Below are 22,069 nucleotides of genomic sequence, written 5' to 3' on the forward strand. Positions count from 1 at the left end.
ACTTACCAAGATCACACAATACCTCCCCAGGAGAGTGTTTTGGGGGTGGGGTGTGGAGTTAGGGGACAGCGTTTAAAGAAAAGTTTCGAGTGTGAATGTTTTTAGAGCATTCCCAAACTCTCCATTCGACAGTCTCACGATTTCCTGTTGTTTTAAAACCCAGTCATCCTTTTATTTAACGTCGCTCTTCCCGATTCTCTTGTACTGGAAATCCCTACAATCCGGGAATGAGACTGAGTGAGGAATAAAATAAGCATCTTAAAAGGCATCTCACCTTCGTTATTTTGCCTAGGGAACGCCCTATTTTGTCACACTGTACGAGGGATGCATCTGCCTTTCTTAACTGAAGCCCTTATCTCATAACCGCTCAGTCTGATGAAAGCAGAATCGAAGCGTACTCTTGTTCAAATAACTACAAATCCCAGAAGGCCTTTCGGCCGAGGCGTCTGCGCATCGCGGACTTCTTCCTTTCCCCTCCTCATCAAGGGGAAAGACCCGCCCCGCGGTGCTGTCGCTCGCCCTGGAAGAAGCGGAAGAAGATGGCGCTCACCAGGTGGGTTGTTGATGGGGGTCCTCGATACGGAAGGGTCTGGGAGCACCCGCCTTTTTCATTTCTCTACCCACTGTCTCCGGGCACTGACCTGGCTCGGGACACAGAGCAACGTGGGCCGTGACTACGGCTAGGCACTCCTGCCGGCCTCCGGGGCGACTAGGCCTCACCGAAGCTGGGGTCTTTCCTGAGCTGTTTCCCGGGCTGAGTTCGTTCTCTCACTAGGGCCGAAAGCCTCGGCGTGGCGAATAGTTCGGCCTCAGATGCCAAGGAGTCGCACGTGTTTTTCGCTTGAGTATCACGGGGTTGTGGAGAGCGCTCCGTCCGGTCCACGGCTCAGGCGGACACGGCGGGGGTGTGGAGGGCAGTGGCTTATTTGGGCGAAGTGAAGCGGCGGGAGCCGACCGCCCGGCTTACCGCCGAGTGTCTGCCGATCTCTCGCCTGTGCCCCGAAACAAGGATTCCTGACAAAAGGCGGGGGGCGCGCACTGAACAGAGATTTTTAAATTAGTCACGGTGGTGACCACTGTCTGCTAATGCGCCGCTGCTCCGTACTTTAACTTTGGACCTTAGAATTTCTTCCGTAGATAGAAGCACTTCAGATTTTTGCTGTTCCCAGTTGCCTTGGTAACCGCATGTAAAGTGGTCTCCTCCTTTGAGAAAAAGATGTTTAACTGGGAGATTCCGAAGGGTTACGTAACTCCTACTAGTCCGCGACCTTGTTGCCCCCATCTAAGTAGAAAAACTTTACCAGCGAATGCAAGCAGGAAAAGTTGAGTTGTCAGGGGTGGTTGTAAAGAAAGTAATCGTTTTCGGACATGAGCTTGAGCTCCCTAAACACGCTTGATTCTCTTCACACTTATTTTTCCTGGCTGATGACTGTTATGAGTCCCACAAAATGTTTTATTCAGAAAATTCTTGGGGGAATTCATTTTGGGTGCCTTGCTCAATCCTAGGGATTGTGTGTATACAAAAAAAGAAATCTAACAGTCTTTGCAGGGAAGATGGGGTACAAGGCATACAGATATGAAATTAAGAATAGCACAGAATACTCACTTGTGTAATACTAAGCTTAAGTGCAAAAGAATTAAATTAGATAAATTGAATGGCTGGGGCAGCTGGGCTGCTAAGTTGGTTACTCATCTGCCTTCGGCTCTGGTCGTGGGATTGAGCCCCATGTTGGGCTCCCTGTTTCGTGGGGGGTCTGTTTCTCCCTCTCCCTCTGCCTCTCTCTCTCCCTCTCTCTTAAATAAATAAACAAAATCTTTTAGAAAACTAAGTTGAATGGACTAGGGAGATTTCTTTAGTAAATGTTACAAGCAGCAAACATTTGAGTGCAAAAATTACCAGAGTTAAGAGGAAAGGTATTGTGGAAAAGGTGGAATTTGAAAAGGACACAGGAAAAATAACAGAGATGTTGTGGGTATTGTGTGCTTAAAATTGCATTGGCAGAGTGCAGTGTTTAAATGGCTAGCCTTGGGAACTACATAGTTTTCTGATTTCGCTGAGTTCTGATTCCAAGTGAAATGTTATTTATCTCCAAGATCTACCAAGGATTAGTTAACAGCAGGGACTTGACGTACTGATGTGTTACAGTACTGGTGTCACCAGTTTTTGTTAAAAAAGATTTAAAGTCATACTGATTTAGGTCTCTAAATTCAAGTGTATTTGGGGTTATATATCTAATTATATCACCTGCATTTAATATGCTTTATTTGGTGAAGGGGAAAGGGTAGACTAAGATGCCTCAGCAGTGGCCCTGTTGATGTTTAGGACTGGATAATTTATTCCGGAATGGGGCTGTCTTATGTATAGTAAGATATTTAGCAGCATCTTTGGCCTCTATCCATTAGATGCCAGTGGCAGCCCCCCCACCCCCTCTCCATTCTCTATCACCAAGTCTTGACAATCAAAGTTTGATTGTTGTCAAATACCTACATTGTAGTTATTTTACCCCCCAGTTGAGAACCACTGAGGTAGACTCTCTGCTTGCATATATAGCCTACAGCCCACTGTGTACTCCTTGCCCCTACCCTGCCACCACAGGAATGTGCCTCTTTGTGGGAATGTCATCCTTTACAAGGAACAGCACAATTAAGACCCTCTGGAAGGCTAGAGTATGTTCAGACCCTAATCCAGGCCAAGTTACCTGTTTACTGGATTGTCTGAACTCTTTGCTTTTGCAGTCTGCCTGCCTTTTGATCATACTAGTAACCAGTTCTTCCAGCAGAAGGTAAAGAAAAGAGAAAATAAGTGAATACTTGGGCTTCTTTGTAACCGTCTTTGTATCCCTCCTATGTATTGGATATACGCGGTGTACTGAATATAACTATGATAGAAGCTCAAAACTTTTGACTCCATTCATCCATCCATTCATTCGTCATTCAGTTAGTATTTGTCCAAGGTCTACCATGTGCCAGACACTATTCTAGTGCTGGTTTTACAGTATTAAATCAGTCGAGCAAACTTCTTTATTTTCAAAGAGCTTAGATTTTAGGAGACAGACTATATAGGGGTGTGTGTGTGTGTGTGTGTGTGTATGTGTAAACAAATCAATAATACAATTTCAAGGCACCTGGGTGCCTCAGTTAGTTAAGTGGCTGCCTTCTGTTCAGGTCATTATCCCAGGGTCCTAGGATTGAGTCCCGCATCAGGCTCCTTGCACAGCTAGGAGCATGCTTCTCCCTCTGCCTGCCACTCCCCTCCTTGTGGTTTTTTTCTCTCTCTTCCTGACAAAAAAATAAATAAAATCTTTAAAAAAAACATGATTTCAGATAGTAATTACTAGGAATAAGATAAAGATAAAAGGACAGAGTGACTCGAATGTGTGGGGTGGAGTGCTGTTTTGGTTGAGGTGGTCAGAAAACAGCTGGGGGCAGGTATAATTGAGAAGAGACATGAATGCTAAGAAGGAAAGACTAAAAGATCTAGGATGGGGGCCCCTGGCTGGCTTAGTCAGTAGAACATGTGAGTGTTGATCTTGGGGTTGTAAGTTCAAGTCCCATATTGGGTATAGAGATTACTCATTAAAATCTTTAAAAATGAATGAATGAGGGGCGCCTGGGTGGCTCAGTGGGTTAAGCCTCTGCCTTCGGCTCGGGTCATGATCTCAGGGTCCTGGGATCGAGCCCCACATCGGGCTCTCTGCTCGGCAGGAAGCCTGCTTCCTCCTCTCTCTCTGCCTGCTTGTGATCTCTCTCTGTCAAATAAATAAATAAAATCTTTAAAAAAAAAAATGAATGAATGAACAAGATGGGATTGGGACAGGGAAGAACCATAAGAGACTCTTTATCTCACAAAACAAACTGAGGGTTGCTGGGGGTGGGGGGAGGAAGAGGGTGGTTGGGTTATGGACATTGGGGAAGGTACGTGCTATGATAAGTGCTGTCAAATGTGTAAGCCTGATGATTCACAGACCTGTACCCCTGGGGCAAATAATACATTATATGTTAATAAAAATAATTTTTAAAAAATAATAAATAAAATGAATGAATGAATGAACTGGGGGAAAGTGTTCTATAAAAGCAATATAGGAAAGAATGTTCTTTTTTATTTTTTTTAATTTTTTTTTAAAGATTTTATTTATTTGACAGAAAGAGAGATCACAAGTAGGCAGAGAGTCAGGCAGAGAGAGAGGAAGGGAAGCAGGCTCACTGCCGAGCAGAGAGCCTGACGCGGGGCTTGATTCCAGGACCCTGGGACCATGACCTGAGCCGAAGGCAGAGGCTTTAACCCACTGAGCCACCCAGGCGCCCCAAGAATGTTCTTTTTTTAAAATATTGTATTTATTTATTTGACAGAGAGATAGAGCACAAGTAGGCAGAGCGGCAGGCAGAGGGAAAGGGAGAAGCAGGCTCTCCAGCGAGCAGGGAGCTTGATGCAGGGTTCGATCCCAGGACCCTAGGATCGTGACCTGAGCCAAAGGTAGCAGCTTAATTGACTGAGCCACCCAGTCACCCCAGGAAAGAATGTTCTTAAATAAATAGAATATTTTATGGCAGATGGAATAGCAAATGTGAAGATCTTGAGATGGTTGAAGGCCGTTGTAGTGACACAAAGATGGTGAATGCAAAGGGCAGCATGAATTTAGTTCTCCTACAAACATTTAAGTAGCCCTTGCTGTGAGCTAGACAATGCCTGGAGAGTTAGGGATGAAAGATGCAGAGGGCATGATTCCTGCAAGTTGCTCGGTCTAGTGAGAAAAAGAAAGGTAAATGAATAGATGATTCTGATAGAGTAAGGTGGATATTTTAGTAGTGGTACATAGGGAGTCTTGTAGGAGCATGGGTGGGGGCAACTAACCCAAGTTGGGGGAGCTCTGAATAATCAAATATGTATTGAATGGTATTTAGACACTGTGCCAAGGGGTTCATAGATTTTCTCATTTAGTACTTAGAGCAACTCTGTGAGGTAGGTAGTCTTTCGATCTGTCTCTACAGATTAGAAGACAGGTTCAGAGAGGTAGGTAACTTATTTGGGTTACTACCTGGCACAGGTAGTATTTGAACTCTGGGCCCTTAACCATCACAGTACTCAACTCTCTAGATCAGATTAGATCCCTCTTATATATGTTGTCATTAGCACTCTGTACTTTTCCTTCATCATTTAATAGAATTTGTAATTATGGATTTGTATGAGGGATTGTCTCTCCTCTGCAAAGCTGTAACCTGTCTTTCTCAGTTTATAGTCTCATTGCCTGCCTAGCACAGTACCTGCACCCAAGTGATCAATATTTTGAATAAATAAGTTCTGTTGTTTACTCAGATACGCTTACTAGCCAAGAATCACAAAGAAACCTTAACTTTTCCATTAAATGTATTCATTTATTGGGATCCTTTTATGGTACTTTGGGATATCGCTAATAATATTTATCATACTACAAAGTTGCAAAGAATTGTTTGGTAGAAAGGCTACTTTGATTAAAGAATAACAAACTACATCTTTAGAATTTCTGCTTTGGATCTTTCACCTCTTAACTGTTAAATTGCCTTCTAAACTAGATACTTTTGGGAAAACACTTAAATATGCAACTTGTGTTTTCCTTTATCCATCTCTTTGTTACATTCAGTGCTGATCCTTATTTTTTTTTTTTGTATTGACACTAAAATGTTAAAAGTAAGAAGCATAAAAGTAAACCAGTTAAAAATAAGGACTCTGAAAATAGTAACGACACTAAGGCAACCATATACTGGGGAGTTATCCCCTGGGTAGTTGAGGCTGCTTCCTTGCTTGTTATAGGAAAGGAAGTTGAAGTATAAAGACTCAGTAGTTTATCTGTTACATGAATTATCTATTAATTATTTTATTCTGGGCACCTAGTCAAACGTTTTTTATTGTATGTCTCCGAGTACTTATTTCTTACCAGACAAAATAAAATGACTGATATTTCATACTGCCATAAATCATCGAAATGTTTGACCTTCTGCTCAAGGGAAACGGTATTATGGTAAAAGTCTCTGATGGCCAAATTACAATGATCAAATGTAAGAATTTTTTTTAAATTCTGACTTTTATCATCTTTGCTTATAGCTTTTTACCTGCACCTACTCAGCTATCTCAGGACCAGCTTGAGGCTGAAGAAAAGGCAAGATCCCAGAGATCACGACAGACCTCACTGGTCTCCTCCCGAAGAGAACCTCCCCCGTACGGGTACCGGAAGGGCTGGATACCTCGGTTATTAGAGGTAAGTAATTGTGCTGACCCTTGTAGAATAAATTTAAACCCCAGAACTTCTGCATATGAATGCCAATATGCTAGAAATCCTGGTTGTGAGTTCGTAAGACATATACTCCCCTTAGGGCATTGATCTTTTTCTTCTTGCTTATTATCACTGCTTTGTGATCATAAGAGAATTGTACCTGCTTATGTGTCTTCTTATGTCCAACTATTAAATTTGTACAAAAGAAACTAACATATCCTCTATAAATACAGCAGTTACCGCATATGGAAAATAATGGGAGGAGAAAATGGAAGAACAAGTTCATGTTCAGGTGCCTTTCCCTCCCTTCTCCTTGAATGCACAATGCTACATAACCCTGTAGAGACAGCCTTCCTCTGGGGAAAACTCCAGCAGTATATCTTTTTCTGATTTCCTTCCCATTAAGTATAGTGGCAAGAGCACTGGCAAGAAGTTTAAAAGAATAAATAAAAATAAGTGTTTTGCGTCATACCTATGCTGCTTACTGTTTGTGGGATCCTGGGCACATCCTGACCTCTCTTCATCTGTTTTCTTGTCTTCAGTTTGAGAATGTTTATATAGGTCTAATATATGGATTAGATACATTTTTTAGAAGGTGTAAGAATTTGATGGTTGGTTTGGAGGCAGTGAGGGAAAAAGAAGAAAATTGGAAAGATCTTTTTAAATTTCTAGCTTGTTCCCAGAAAACAAACTTCTTTGGCAGTACCTGTCCTCTCAATTACTCTGTATCCTGTACTGCAGTTCAGTACATATTCCTTTTCCTGATTCCAGGGCAGAATTCCCATGCTTGACCACCTTTTTCATTTAGGAAGAAAAGCAAATATTTGAGACTTAACTATTTTGCTTCCCCAAGAAGCAAAAGCCTTTTTTTCTTTCTCTCAATATTCCTTCTGACTCCTGCAAATATTCTCCCTCCACTTCCCAAGGAAGGTCCCTGCCCTATTAAAATTCTCTGTTCTTATACCATTCATTTTTGTACCCACATATTTTCATTTTATGAAATTTATTACATTCTATCCTTTCATGGTTGTGATTTTTACCTAACAAATGTGGAGGGCATGAGCCCTCACCTTTTTTTGTATGTCTCCAAGGGGTGATCCTAGTAAACTAAGTATTCATTGGACTGAAATTTGTTGCTTTGCACCCAAGATGCCATCTGTATTCTCAGTCTCTCCCATGTTTAGCATCCCCCCCACCACCTACCAGAACAGTCTATAGAGCCTTGAAGATAAACTCCCAACTAGATCATGTCTTCTAAAAAAATGTCCTTGTTTATTTTTCCTCAGCTCTCCTCTAGACCTTATTAATTCTAATGCGTGAAGGCCAGCCTTACTAAAATTACTATGGGATTGTTGTTACTGCTTTTGTTTTCACTGATGGTGTAATTTGTGAGAAGCAGGGCAAAATAAAAGATTATCAAGGAGGTTATAATGCCCTCTTATCTGGGGCAAAAAGGTAGTGATTGGCATTATCACATTATCAGAGAAGGATGGTGCGTCTCTTTGGAGGGAGGCTGGATATTCTTTGCTCGCCTCCCAACAGATCATAGGGCAGGGGGTGGCAGGCATCATTTTACATACAACAGAGATCTCATCCTTATTTCCATTTCACCATTATGACATTCAGGGACTATTAACTTTTTAAAATCTTACTTGACGAAAGGTTTCATATATCCTGGTGGAACAGAACAGTTTATTTGAAAATCAAACCAAAATGGTCCGCTAATCTGGAAATACTGTGAATGCTTTTGTAGGGGAGAACGTTCTATGGAGAAAGCATTTTGTTTTAGTTTTCAAAGTAAAAGCCATGATTTTCTGGCAAGCTTAATGACTGCATAATGCCACATCCACAGTTCTGAAGTGCTTATTATAGTTCAAGAACCCTAGCAAATCTGAGCAAGTGTCACAGTGATGGCCTGGGTACAGGTAGCACCTTTCTTGGAAATGCTGTAACAGTTTTCTGCCCAGTTTATAAGAAAATGTCTCTCTTAGCTTTATTGTTTATTTGTTTTTAAGAATGTCAGAATTTTTCTTCAGCAGTTTCAGCATATTGTACCTAGGAAATCACATATTCAAGATCTAATGGAATATTTCTTGAAGGAGAAGCTCTTATAAAAGTTGTTATTTTGGGGGCACCTGGGTGGTCAGTTGGTTAAGCATCTGCCTTTGGCTCAGGTCATGATCCCAAGGTCCTGGGATTAAGCCCCACATCAAGCTCCTTGCTCAGTGGGGAGCCTGCTTCTCCCTCTCCCTCTGCCTACCTCTCCCCCTACTTGTGTTCTCTCTCACTGTGTCAAATAAATAAATAAAATCTTTTTTTTTTAAGTTGTTATTTTCATAAGGTTTTTTTTTTTGGTCAAACCTCCTCTAAGTGTTTGATTTTCATATTTTTTCCTATCTTGTTGTATGTAAGTGATGAATCCCTGAGTAATACTCCTGAAACTAGTATTGCACTGTATGTTAACTAGCTGGAATTTAAATAAAAATTTTTAAAAATATTTTTCTATCATTTTTTAATAGTACTGACTTGCCCTTTTTTGAACTAAAAGAAGGGAATTTTAGTTCAGTAGAAAATACAAAGTTTTTTGGAGTCACAAGATCTGAGTTCAGGTCCTGCATATGCTAGCTATGACATCTTGGGAAAATCACTTAACTTTGTTAAACTTGAATTTTTTCCATGTGAAAATATGAGGTGTTGAAGAAACACAAGAATTAAATGAGTGTAGGTGTGCCTGGGTGGCTCAGACCTTAAGTGTCTACCTTTGGCTCAAGGCATGATCCCAGGGTCCTGGGATTGAACCCCGCATCAGGCTCCCTGCTGGGTGGGAAGCCTGATTCTCCCTCTTCAACTCCCCTACTTGTGTTCCCTCTCTTGCTGTGTCTCTCTCTGTCAAATAAATAAATAAAGTCTAAAAAAAAAAAGAAGAGGGTGCCTGGGCGGTTCAGAGGGTTAAGCCTCTGCCTTACAGCTTGGGTCATGATCTCAGAGTCCTGGGATGGAAGCCTACGTCGGGCTCTCTGCTCAGTGGGGAGCCTGCTTCCTCTCTCTCTCTGCCTGCCTCTCTGCCTACTAGTGATCGATCTCTCTCTCTCTCTCTCTCTGTCAAATAAATAAAAATCTTAAGAAAAAAAAAGATTTTAAAAAAAGAATTAAAGGAGTGTGGATTATATTTTGTACATTGTAATAAGGTCCTAAGCAAATATTACTAAATTTAACAAAATTATTTAAAAATTATATTTACTGTTTCTTTGCTTATTTGATGAGCTACCTTTTTTTGTAATGCTAAACTTCATCAAAAGGCTTTACTTCGGGATGCCTGGGGGGCTCAGTTGTTTAAGCTTCTGCCTTCAGCTCAGGTCATAATCCCAGAGTCCTAGGATCAAGTCCCCACATCGGGCTCCCTACTCCACGGGAGCCTGCTTCTCCCTCTGCCTTGGCCTCTCTTTCTGTCTCTCTGTCACTGTCTCTTATGAATAAATTTTTAAAAAAAATCTTTAAAAACAAAAACAGGCTTTACTTAGCTTGTTCTACTTTAGAAGTCTTCGTCCTCTCTTCTAAATAATTGTATACAGTCACCATTAGACATGTGGTGAACTCATTTCTGGGGCTTTCCTATTCTCTTTATTTGCTTCTCATGGAACATGAATCAATCTGATATTAAAATCTGATTCCAGAGATGCCTGGGTGGCTCAGTGGGTTAAGCCTCTGCCTTCGGCTCAGGTCATGATCTCAGGGTCCTGGGATCGAACCCTGTATCGGGCTCTCTGCTCGGCATGGAGCCTGCTTCTCCCCACTCCACTCTGCCTGCCTCTCTGCCTACTTGTGATCTCTGTCTATCAAATAAATAAATAAAACCTTTAAAAAAAAAAAAAAAGCAAATCTGATTCCCAAAAAAAAAAAAATTCTTTACATTTCTGTGCTATTGTAGCTTCAGTGGTTACTAAGAAAATTATGTATGCTAAAACTAAAAATCTTTTCCTTGCCCTAAACACTCTGCTTAATTTCTTAATGTATGTAAATATATAAAAATCCAGATTTGTTGCCATGGTTTAGAACCCCTTTCATGATCTGGTGTTTTTCTACCCATGCAAGCTTATCACCTGTATGTCTTCTCCTCTATCCACAGCAGGCTTCAGCCCCACATTAGGACTTCTTTCCTAGAACATTCCAAGTTCATTCTTGCAGCAAGGCCTTCACGCTATTTGCTCTGCCTAGAAAGTGCTTCCCTTAGATCTTCTCATGCCTGATTTCTCGTTATTCAGGCTATACCTCAAGTTACTTCTTCACAAAGGCCATCCCTACTGCCCTATTGAAAGTAGCCTGTCTTTGCAGTCCCATTATATCTTCAAAGCATTATCAAAAGCCAAAGATTAGGCTTTTTTTTTTTTTTTAAAGATTTTATTTATTTATTTGACAGAAAGAGATCACAAGTAGATGGAGAGGCAGGCAGAGAGAGAGAGAGAGGGAAGCAGGATCTCTGCCGAGCAGAGAACCTGATGCGGGACTCGATCCCAGGACTCTGAGATCATGACCTGAGCCGAAGGCAGCGGCTTAACCCACTGAGCCACCCAGGCGCCCCAAGATTAGGCTTTTTATAAAAATCTTTGCCCACTAGAGTATACAGTGTACAAGACCAAGGACCTCTGTTTTCTTTTTCTTTTTCTTTTTTTTTTAAGATTTTTTTAATTTTTATTTATTTGACAGAGAGATCACAAGCAGGCAGAGAGGCAGGCAGAGAGAGAGGAGGAAGCAGGCTCCCCGCTGAGCAGAGAGCCCGATGCGGGGCTCGATCCCAGGACTCTGAGATCATGACCCGAGCCGAAGGCAGCGGCCTAACCCACTGAGCCACCCAGGCGCCCAGGACCTCTGTTTTCTTTATTGCTATATCTCTCGCATCTAGTATAACAACGTCTCAGTGATTGTTGAATGAATGAATGTATCTTGAATCTGAAATTACGATTAAATATTCTTACTTCTTTTCTTTTCAATATACAGGATTTTGGAGATGGAGGTGCTTTTCCAGAGATCCATGTGGCCCAGTATCCGCTGGATATGGGGCGAAAGAAAAAAATGTCAAATGCACTGGCCATTCAAGTGGATGCTGAAGGAAAAATTAAATATGATGCAATTGCTCGGCAAGGACAGTCAAAAGACAAGGTAATCCTCTCAATGATAGATATTTTTTGAAGAAGTTTTTTTGGTTTGTTTTTGTTTTATACTGTATAAATGATACACATCTGGCCAATTTGTTTTATAAAAATTAGCAATGAGGGGCACCTGGGTGGCTCAGTTGGTTAAGCTTGATTTTGGCTCAGGTCATGATCTCGGGGTCCTGGGATCAAGCCCTGTGTTGGGCTCCACCCTCAGTGGAGAGTCTGCTTGAGGATGCTTGCTCTCTGTCTCTCCCTGTCCCTCTGCCCCTCCCCTTGCTCATGCATTCTCATGCTCTCTCACAATTAAAAAAAAAAAAAGTAGCAATGAAATATACTTAGGCTAACTGAAGATAGGACTTCATAACAATATGAATAGTCTATTATTGCAATATATTGCAATTGCAATATACTAAAGCAATGACTTTTTCCTATGAAGTCTCCCAAATTGATGAAAACATATATACATTTAGGGTTTTCATCTATTTGTTTAACATTTTAAAAGCAATTTGAAATTGTTAAATTTTAATTGTTTAAAGCTCTTTTATAGTATTAACATTTTTTTAAATACTAGAAATTTGTTCCAAATCTGCAATTCCAGCCCCCACAAAAAAGTGAAAATTTAGATTTTGTGTATAGTCTTCTGATTCTTTCTCGTGTACTTACAAAGTACTTACATAGATATCTGATTATTTTAAGAGTTCATTTGAATTACACTTTTTTCTCCCTTAAGTATAAAACTGGCACTTGCTATCTAGATTTATGATGGCCCTGCTTACAAAGTAATCCAAAGACCAAAAATAAAATTTACTTAAAATAATCTCATCACAGAGCAGCTACACTTAGAGCCAAGGAACTGTTTTTAAGAAGACCTAGTTTTTTCCCTTGTAAATAAGTGCTCCACATAAACGTAGAGATGTCTTTAGAATTGAATATATTGGGAAAAAATACTTGAGAACCTTCAGTACTTGCCCTTTGTCTCACTGTCCTGGAAACATTTTCATTTTACCTTCTAAAGTAACACTGATGACAACCCATCCTCTGCTCCTGCGTCAAGAACTCCTGAGTTCTTAGGGAAAACAGTTACACTGTCATGCACATCTGGTCTTGGGTTTCAACTGGGCTCCCTTGGTGTTCCTCCAAGCTCTAACTCCTTCTCCTCTCCATCTCTCAGCTTAACTAGGTGACATCTGTTTGCGTACAAAGACAAGTGGAAGAAAATTGTCTGCTTTCTTTATCCTGCACATAGCTTTCTCTCTTGATGTTTCCTTTTGTCTCTCTAAGAAAGCTCATGTATCTAAACCTAATCTTGCCAGGTATGTTCTCGTGTGTCCTGGATCTCATTCCTTAACCTCTCCTTTACAACTTCACTTTTTCTTTATTCTTCTTAACCATGACTTTCACATCCCCTCCTCTATTGGCTCTTTCCTGTGAGCTTTTATTTATTTTTTTTTTAAAGATTTTATTTATTTAGTTGACAGAGAGACAGAGATCACAAGCAGGCAGAGAGGCAGGCGGGGGGTGTGGGGGGCAGGCTCCCCGCTGAGCAGAGAACCCGATGCGGGGCTCGATCCCAGGACCCTGAGACCATGACCTGACCCAAAGGCAGAGGCCTAAGCCACTGAGCCACCCAGGCACCCCCTGTGAGCTTTTTAAATACGCTTGCTTTTCTTATCTCATCTTTTGTAAGAAAATTTTTCCCTGACTACCCTCAGGACTCCCTTTAGCTACCACCAGATTTCCACCTCGTTTTCTTCACTTTCCTTCAAGCTTTTTGCTTGTTGTTAACCTATTCTACTTCTTCACTTTCTTTCATTCTTCATTTCACTGTAATAGAGCCTCATCTCAGCCAGTCTGCGGAGATAAACTGGCAAAAGTCTCTAAGACTTTGTTTCTCACAACACCATCTCTTTGACTAATCTAATTTATTCCCTTGGCTAAAATTGCCACTTAGTTTGATGACTGTTGGATCTATGTCTCCAGCCCAGTTTTCTCTCCTGGGCTCCAGGTCCTTATATCTTAGTGCCTGTGACGGCAGATCTATTAGATTTTCCCAAAGCACTGCTCATCAAACCCAATTAAGTGCATAACTTTCCACTTAATCTACCTTCTCTTATTCTCTAACTCAGACACTGGCAGTGATATCTTCTGATTGACTATGCTAAAAGTCTGGGAGTTCTTTCTCCCCCATTATTTTATTGATTTTTTTAAAATACACTAATAATAAGTTCTTACTGTAGAAGATAACAACAGTACATAAGTATGTATATACAGTTCTGCCTACTTCTCCCACTTTACTTCATGAGGTAAATACTGTTACTCTAATGATATACATCCTTCCAGATCTTTTTTGTGGATTTAGACATTGATGTATACATATTCCTACTTTACACACACACACACACAAACATCTTTTTTTTTTTTAAAGATTTTATTTATTTGACAGAGAGAAATCACAAGTAGGCAGAGAGGCAGGCAGAGAGAGAGGAGGAAGCAGGCTCCCTGCTGAGCAGAAAGCCCGATGTGGGGCTCGAACCCAGGACCTGGGATCATGACCTGAGCCGAAGGCAGCGGCTTAACCCACTGAGCCACCCAGGCGCCCCACAAACATCTTTTTTTTTAACATGAATGAGATTTTAATATTCATAACTTTCATAGACTTGCTTTTTTTACTTAATATGTTTTAAAGATTTTTATTAGTAACTATAGGTCTGCTTTAGTTTGTTTTTTTTTTATTTTTTTTATTTATTTTTTTTTTTTAAAGATTTTATTTATTTATTTGACAGAGAGAGATCACAAGTAGACGGAGAGGAAGGCAGAGAGAGAGAGAGAGGGAAGCAGGCTTCTTGCTGAGCAGAGAGCCCGATGTGGGACTCGATCCCAGGACCCTGAGATCATGACCCGAGCTGAAGGCAGCGGCTTAACCCACTGAGCCACCCAGGCGCCCCTAGTTTGTTTTTTTTTTAAAGATTTGTTTATTTTAGGGAGAAAGTGTGTTCACGTGTAGAGGAGGGGCAGAGGGAGGGAGAGAATCTCAAGCATACTCAGCACTGAGCACAGAGCCTGACATGGTACTCAGTATCATGACCTGAGCCAAAACCGAGTCAGAGGCTTAACCACTGAGCCACCCAGGTACCCTGGTCTGTTTTATTTTTAAAAAATCTATATAGAGGGGTGCCTGGGTGGCTCAGGGGGTTAAGCCTCTGCCTTTGGCTCAGGTCATGATCTCAGGGTCCTGCGATCGAGCCCCGCATCGGGCTCTCTGCTCAGCAAGGAGCCTGCTTCCCCGCCCTCTCTCTCTCTGCCTGCCTCTCTGCCTACTTGTGATCTCTCTCTCTCTCTCAAATAAATAAATAAAATCTTTAAAAAAAATAAAAAGTAAATTAAAATCTATATAGAATTCCATGGTGTGCTTGGGTTTATATTTTTATTTTTAAGCATTGGTGGTTTAAAAAAAAAAAAAGCATTGGTTTCTAATTCTTTAGTCTTCAAACAGTACTTTATGTAAGATCCATATACAAATACCTTTTGGACATGAATATTTGTGTAAAATAGATTCTTAGTGGACTTACTGTCACTAAGTCAAAGGATATTCAGATGTCAGATGTGACACATAAAGCTGTGTGTTCTCTAAAAAGACTTTGCTGAACACATTCCATTTTATTTTGTTTCCCTTCGGCTCTCCATCTGTTTAGTCACCATGATTTATCTTCTTAACACTTCTCAACTATGTACCCTTCTCTGCTACTTAATTCAGGCCCTTATTGTTTCTTGCTTTATTTACCACAGCAGAGCCTGAACCCATCTCCTTGGCATTTGTTTTGCCTGCCTAGGAAAGCAAATTCATCCTTGCTTATTTGTTTGGCCTTCTCTTTCTCTCTCCTCCACATACACACATGCACGAGTGTGCACACATATAATCTTTCCACGACCTTAAGGGTAACCAGCCAATCTCCTTATGGCACACTTGACCCCTTCCCTACCTTTCTAACCTCGTCTCAACTCTCATGACCAGAATACTGAAATCCAAAAGTAAAAAAGTTCAGTTTTAGCCATTCTGTTTATTTTCAGTACAAAGTAATCACCATTGTGAATGGTTGTTAAAGAAGAAAAAACTTTCATGGTGCCCAGCTAGCTCAGTCAGTGGAGCTTGTGACTGTTGATCTTGGGGTTGTAAGTTCGAGCCCCTACATTGGATGTAGAGATGTCTTAAAAATTTTTTTTAGTCTTTAAAAAAAAAAGAAGAAGAAAAAGCTTTCAAGCATTTTCTTTGAAGATCTGCTTTGAGGATCTACTGGCAGCTCCCCTAATATGGTGCATTCTCTCTTACCATGGGAACTTCCCATGGATGCCCTCCTGTGCATGGGAAAGCCCTCCCCATATTCTTTGATGAAATTCTATTGCTTTCAAACTGCAGCTCTCTCTTCACTGTTTCAGGGTACTCCTCCTAATCTTCCTTGGCTAACTAGGGTTTCCTTTCTTTCTCTTCCCTGTGTTTATCATAGCAGTCATCACCTTTTGCTTTACTTAACCATTCACCACTATCTATGTCATTTGACTATAAGCTCTATGAAGACAGAAAATATATCTTCAGGATTCCTCTTTGTCACCTTAGTGCCTGATAGCTTGGCACACAGAAATTTGTCAGTGATTCTTGGAGAAATGATATCAGTTTTCGTTGAATAATAGAGCCGGTAGGGAAGCATGGTTCATTCCTGCAAAAGGAAGAAATAGGTCTCTATACAGCAGGACATACAATGTCCCTGTGCCATGGAGGCCTTCATTGGGCTTTAGCTGCCTTTGTTTTGACACATCTCTCATTCTTTGGAATAATCGCTATTCTTTATTGGTATGGACTGCCTCTCCTCTCATTGGTTGGGAAAAGGCAACACTTTAGGACAACAGTTTGGTATTGGCAGGTTGCTAATTTTGAATGTCTACCATTTTAGCCCAGTTTTGCATTAAATTTCGATATTGGAAACCACAAATTTTCTGATGCCCAGAGAATGTCTGAAAGTTTTTCTTCTCTCTTTTCTTTCTCTAACAACCATGTATGTTGGTGATTATTTTGGTTTGAAAGTAGAATGGAGTTAGAGTGTTAAAAGTGTTAGAACTGTTTATTTTTAGATTTCTGTATTCTGCCCAAAAAGGTCTCTAAAATAATATTCCTTTGTACATGTTTGTCTGTAATGCAGCCATTACAGATGAATCTAAAACTAATATTCTATAGAGGTACCACTCAGAGATTCAACCCTGGCCCTAACCCTAATCCTTTTTTTTTTTTTTATTAACATAAAATGTAGTATTAGCCCCAGGGGTACAGGTCTATGAATCACCAGGTTTACACACTTCACAGCACTCACCATAGCACATACCCTCCCCAATGTCCATAACCCAACCCCTAACCCTAATCCTAATGGAGGAAGCTGTGCATGTGTCGGGACAGGACGTATATAGGAATTCTCTGTACCTTACTGTTAATTTTGCTGTGAACCTAAAACTCTAAAAACATAGTTTTTAAACACACACCCACACACAATGAAGATTTTTTTAACAGAATGAGAAGGGCACTGAATTAATTCAGGAGGAAGATAGAATAGAGTGGCTATTTGGGCTGTCCTAACATTGTTCCTCGTGGATATGTTTCCTTGCTGGACTTTATGCCCTGGAATATACATTTGAGCTTCTTACACAAATTTAATAAATAAGTATTTTAATTTTTTAAAAAGTGGATGGGTTAATGCATGAAGTTTTTGAATGCATGTAATGATTCAACATTAACTGAGTACATGTCGGCAAATGGATATGGAGGAGGGGACACTTCTTGATTGTTTGGGGCTCTCTTGAGCATTGTATAGTGTTTAACATGACTGCCACTACCTATTAAATGCCTATAGTGCCTTGGAGGTGGCAGCAATGACCTATTTTAAAACCACTGATTTTCCTGTTTTGGCTACTAAATGTGGCTTTAAAAATTCATTATCATTCAGGAGGCTGGTGTTCAGAGTCTTTGGCATAGGATGAAAACAGCTTATTGGATTACTGAATTTGTTTTAGAGTGCAAAGATTTCTGATTTATATCAGAAGGATCTGGTTTTCTTCAGAAACGTGAGAGTTCTCACTGAAATATTAATAGTGAAAGGTCAAGAATGGTAAATGCTAGCCCTAGGTATAAGAGATTAAGAAAAAAGGCAAGATAGCAAGGGATAATATTCTAGGGCAAGTCTAAGGCCATAGATCTCTCTACATGTAAAATAAATACTGTATACACAAGACTTATAGTAATACAAAATTGGTAGGGAAAAACATTTCTTAAATTAAATTTTGATGGAACTAAATCCTTCCCCCCCCCCGATTGTGACTTGAGTGATAAATCTTAAAATAAAAGGCCTTGATGTTTACATTTTTGCTTCTGAAATAGTTCTGTGGGAAATGTTACATACATGGTTATTACCTAAACGAATGCCTTCAACCCCTTCTTCCCCCCAAAAAAACAACTCACAGCAACTTTAAACTGACCCCAGGATAAATTGTATTTGCCTTGTTCATATGATTTCACAAACAAGTCTAAAGATGGTGTTTCCTTTTTACCCCCCAAGTGTTGAATATGTTGACACATTTATCCTGTGGGGTCAGTCCAGTTCTTTGTCAGTTTTCAGTAATAAAACAAAGTTTCACAGATGACTTATGGCTTTGTCTTGTTCACACAGCTCATTTATGCTCCTCATACCTTCTAGAATATATTGTATTTTTCAGATAACCCTCCCTAGCCCCTTTGTCTCCTGGGATATACTGAGTTACTTTAGCACATTTAGTTCTCAAGCAATAAAAATTTGGGTTTTATAGTTAATCACCATGGAGGAATCTTGCTCTTCAGACGTCCTTCACTCAGCTTTTGAGATGCTAGAATCTTACTGATGCTCATTTAAAGGGTTATTAACTTTGGAATACCCAAATAAGAAGCAGCAAATGGCTCTTGTATGCTAAATTACTATTGAGACTTTGTTGAGTGTGTATGTCTACCAGGGAGCCATTTACTTGGAATCCCTTCCTGTATGATTGCTGTGTAAAAGTAATTAACTCTTCATAGTCTAGATATTATTTTCTAGAGTACTGTTATATAATTTTAAACTGATGTGGTATAGATTTTTCAGTCTTGAAAAGAAGTAAGACTTTTGAGGTCAGTTAGTAGCTGTGTGATCTTAATGTACTGAGCCTCACTGTTGTCCCCAGAGTGACTTTCAGGTCCCTTCCAAATGAACACTGAGAGGTTAGTGACATTAGCAGCTCGCCTATCCGTGGTCATGTTTTGTGGTAAACTATATACATTTTCTTGCTTGATCCTTTGTCTCATTCCTGAGAAAAACAAGCTAGAGAGTTCTCTGTAAGTCATGAGATTTTTTTTTTTTTCTGGGATAGAGAACATTCTGCGGGGCCTATAGTATCATCACCTTTAGCATAGAAATGAGCATCTCTAAAATTCTTATATTCATTAATTTGTACAAAAAAATGTTGACTTGAATGCCTCCTGTGGACCAGGCATTGTTACAAGCCCTAGAGATACTTGAATGAATAAGAGATAGCTCATTGGTAACATAGGTATAATCATTGTACATAACCTCAGGATTGAGAGAAAAATTTAGGTATTTAATGTATATAAAGCAAAAGAGTAGTGGCACAAAATAAGTGCTTAATAAGTTTTAGCTATTATTATTATGTTAATAGAGATACAGATAAGCAAGTAAAGTGGAAAATAATTTCATACTCCGAGCAGTGCTTTGAAGACAGTAATCATAGTGCTGTGACGCTGAGTGATGGGGTGGGGAGGGGTTGCTGCTTTATCAAGGGTCGTCAGGAGAGGCCTCATCGGTGCATTCATGACCTTTGAACTGAGTGTCCCAGCTTGAGAACTCACATGAAGAACACAGAACACCATTTTCAAGGCCCAGAATTCAGGGGAAAAGCATGTTGTGCTAAAAAAAAACAGGAAGAACTAATGTGATTGAAGCATAATGAATGAGGAAGTGAGAGGTACCGGGAGAGATTAAAGCTGTAGACAAAGCCAGGTCAGGTTGTATAGGCCAGGAAGTATTTTTTGCTCTGTTGTTTGGAATAAGAATTAAGAATAGCCTGCATTTCCTTTAAGCTATTTTTTAATTAAGATTTTATTTATTTATTTATTTATTAGAGAGAGAGACTGAGAGTAGAAGCGGAGGGCAGGGAGGAAGGGGGTAGCAAGCAGACTCTGCACTGAGCTTGGAGCCTCACACGGGGATTGATCTCACCACTCTGAGATCATGAAATGAACTGAAATCAAGAGTCAGATGCTTAATCAACTGAACCAACCAGGCACCCCTCATTTACGCTATTTGTAAGGAATGTCATGGTAGAATACATTTGTTGATATAAGACTTTGGCTCATAGTAGTAATTTTTGAAGGTCTTAAGTACCTGGGAATTTGGTTTTATTTCATATTCATCAGTTGTTCTTTATGTGTATCAAAAATTCCTGACTCAAGCAGCAAAATCTAGAATGCTGTTTATTTGCTGAATTTCCAGTACCTCTTTTTTTCTATAGTCTGCTATGTAAGTTTTTTTTTTTTTAAGATTTTATTTACTTATTTGACAGACAGAGATTACAAATAGGCAGAGAGGCAGTCAGAGAGAGGAGGAAGCAGGCTTCCTGCTGAGCAGAGAGCCCGATGTGGGGCTCAATCCCAGGACCCTGGGATCATGACCTGAGCTGAAGGCAGAGGCTTTAACCCACTGAGCCACCCAGGCGCCCCTGCCATGTAAGTTTTTATGAAAGTATTCAAAAAGTATAGATGGACACAAAAGTAAGTAATACTCTGTTGCGGTTCTACCACATCAGCGTCGGCCTCATAGAAACATGGTGAGCCCAATAGAAACAATAGCCATCCTAAATTGAGGCAATGAGTGTAAAATAAGCTGTGTATATAGACTATGTTTTATTTTTCCTTTTTTTTTTCCCCCACAGAAGGAAGTATTCTGGGGTTTTTGACCATGGCACATGTTCATTTTCTTAGTCTGTGAATAGAGTTGATGCCAGAAAAGACAAACATTATAAGTAGAGAGGTCAATGAAATTTTCTAGGCCCAGTGAATTTAGAAATTATTTGGAAACCTGACTTAAATTCTGATGAGCTTGTAATCCAGGATAATGGTACTATAGGCAATTTATATCATCATTAATTTCAAGTCTTAGCCTCAAAAATAGGGATCAGTGATGCATAAGATTTTGTTGGCACAATTTATTTGGATACTGACTTGATTAGAAGATCTCAAATAATTTAAATACATGAGGTCAAAGGAAAATTATTAACTTATATAGTCAAGGCAGTAATTTGTGTATATATTTTAAGCTTCCTTGGTTTTAAAATCTAAAAGACAAAATCAGTGTCCTAAATTTATAAGTGTGCTGACTTCTGAAATGATTTAATGAGGTTGCTTCTTTTCATTCTCTGCTTTTCTTGAGCCTGCTTGTGTTTGAACGTTTTAGGTCATTTATAGCAAGTATACTGACCTGGTTCCCAAGGAAGTCATGAATGCAGATGACCCAGACCTGCAAAGACCTGATGAAGAAGCCATTAAAGAGGTAATAAGGCATTGAAATGAAGTATTTTAGATGACTTTTTCTACATCTTTATTAACTTCCAGACCACTCAATATGATATTTCTTATTTCAGATAACAGAAAAGACAAGGGTAGCCTTAGAAAAATCTGTATCACAGAAGGTTGCCGCCGCCATGCCAGTTCGAGCTGCTGATAAACTGGCTCCAGCTCAGTATATTCGGTAAGATCTTGCCTGGAAGGCTTCGTTTCATGTCGGACTTGATGGGGATCAGGGGTCCTGGTGTTCTTTCACTGTCCTACTTAGTAATGTAGTAATGTCATTTTCTTTTGAATAATGACCTGAAGTCTGTTGACTGTGCAGCTATTGAAAGCAGAAGAATTTTTTAAAGATATCTAGTAAAAGATATTAACTATTAGGCTATTTTCAAAATATATTTTTTGTTTTTAGAAATTAATAATTACTTACAGTATAAGATCCAAACCACAGATATTGCTTATAGTTTCCCATTTGTATATAATAGGCTTTATATAACATGTATTCATGTAATATTTATATAATGGCATAAACAATATTAGTATATTGATAATGTCATAACTTATTATATAATAGTAGTTATATAACATGTAATAATAGTATCATAACAGGATATTAATAGTGTACTGATACCATTTATATAATAATGGGCATCTTTAAAATACTTATAAATTTTGAGGGATTTCATTCAACTTAAATCCTTGTGTAGAGAGATGATTCACATGTAGGTATTATAGGAAAAATGAGAGCTTGTAGGGTTGCTACTATTATTTTTTTCTGTTTTACAACCTATGATTAGTCAAGAACTACTAATTCTAAGCTGCCTGCTGAGAATATTATGGGGCGTTCCTTCTGCAAATGCAAACTTGCAAAATGGGTACCATTTTCTAGACCTCTTATCTGTGAAATTGAACACTGTGCCTTCCATGGTGGAAAATGGACAGGGATGGATTATTTGCGAACTAATATGACTCCCATTTACATTTTGCTTATAATTCATTATTGCTGTTCTCTTATTTTCCATTACTGTCTGTTCTGCCTAAGT

The 22,069-nt window shown here is 39.6% G+C and overlaps 1 protein-coding gene across 1 annotated transcript in view; it reads left to right on the plus strand.

The window, feature by feature from the left end:
* Positions 1 to 436: 436 nt before the first annotated feature.
* The window catches only part of SNW1 (SNW domain containing 1), a 36,247-nt gene continuing 14,614 nt past the window's right edge, over positions 437 to 22,069 (plus strand). The window contains exons 1-5 of the mRNA XM_047736273.1: positions 437 to 553; positions 6,080 to 6,233; positions 11,244 to 11,405; positions 20,917 to 21,012; positions 21,104 to 21,210. Of these exons, the coding sequence (XP_047592229.1) occupies positions 540 to 553; positions 6,080 to 6,233; positions 11,244 to 11,405; positions 20,917 to 21,012; positions 21,104 to 21,210 (533 nt within the window). The 5' untranslated portion in view covers positions 437 to 539. The remainder of the gene's footprint in view (positions 554 to 6,079; positions 6,234 to 11,243; positions 11,406 to 20,916; positions 21,013 to 21,103; positions 21,211 to 22,069) is intronic.

This window comes from Lutra lutra, chromosome 7 (genome assembly GCF_902655055.1).
Source record: "Lutra lutra chromosome 7, mLutLut1.2, whole genome shotgun sequence".
In the NCBI taxonomy this organism is placed as follows: domain Eukaryota; kingdom Metazoa; phylum Chordata; class Mammalia; order Carnivora; family Mustelidae; genus Lutra; species Lutra lutra.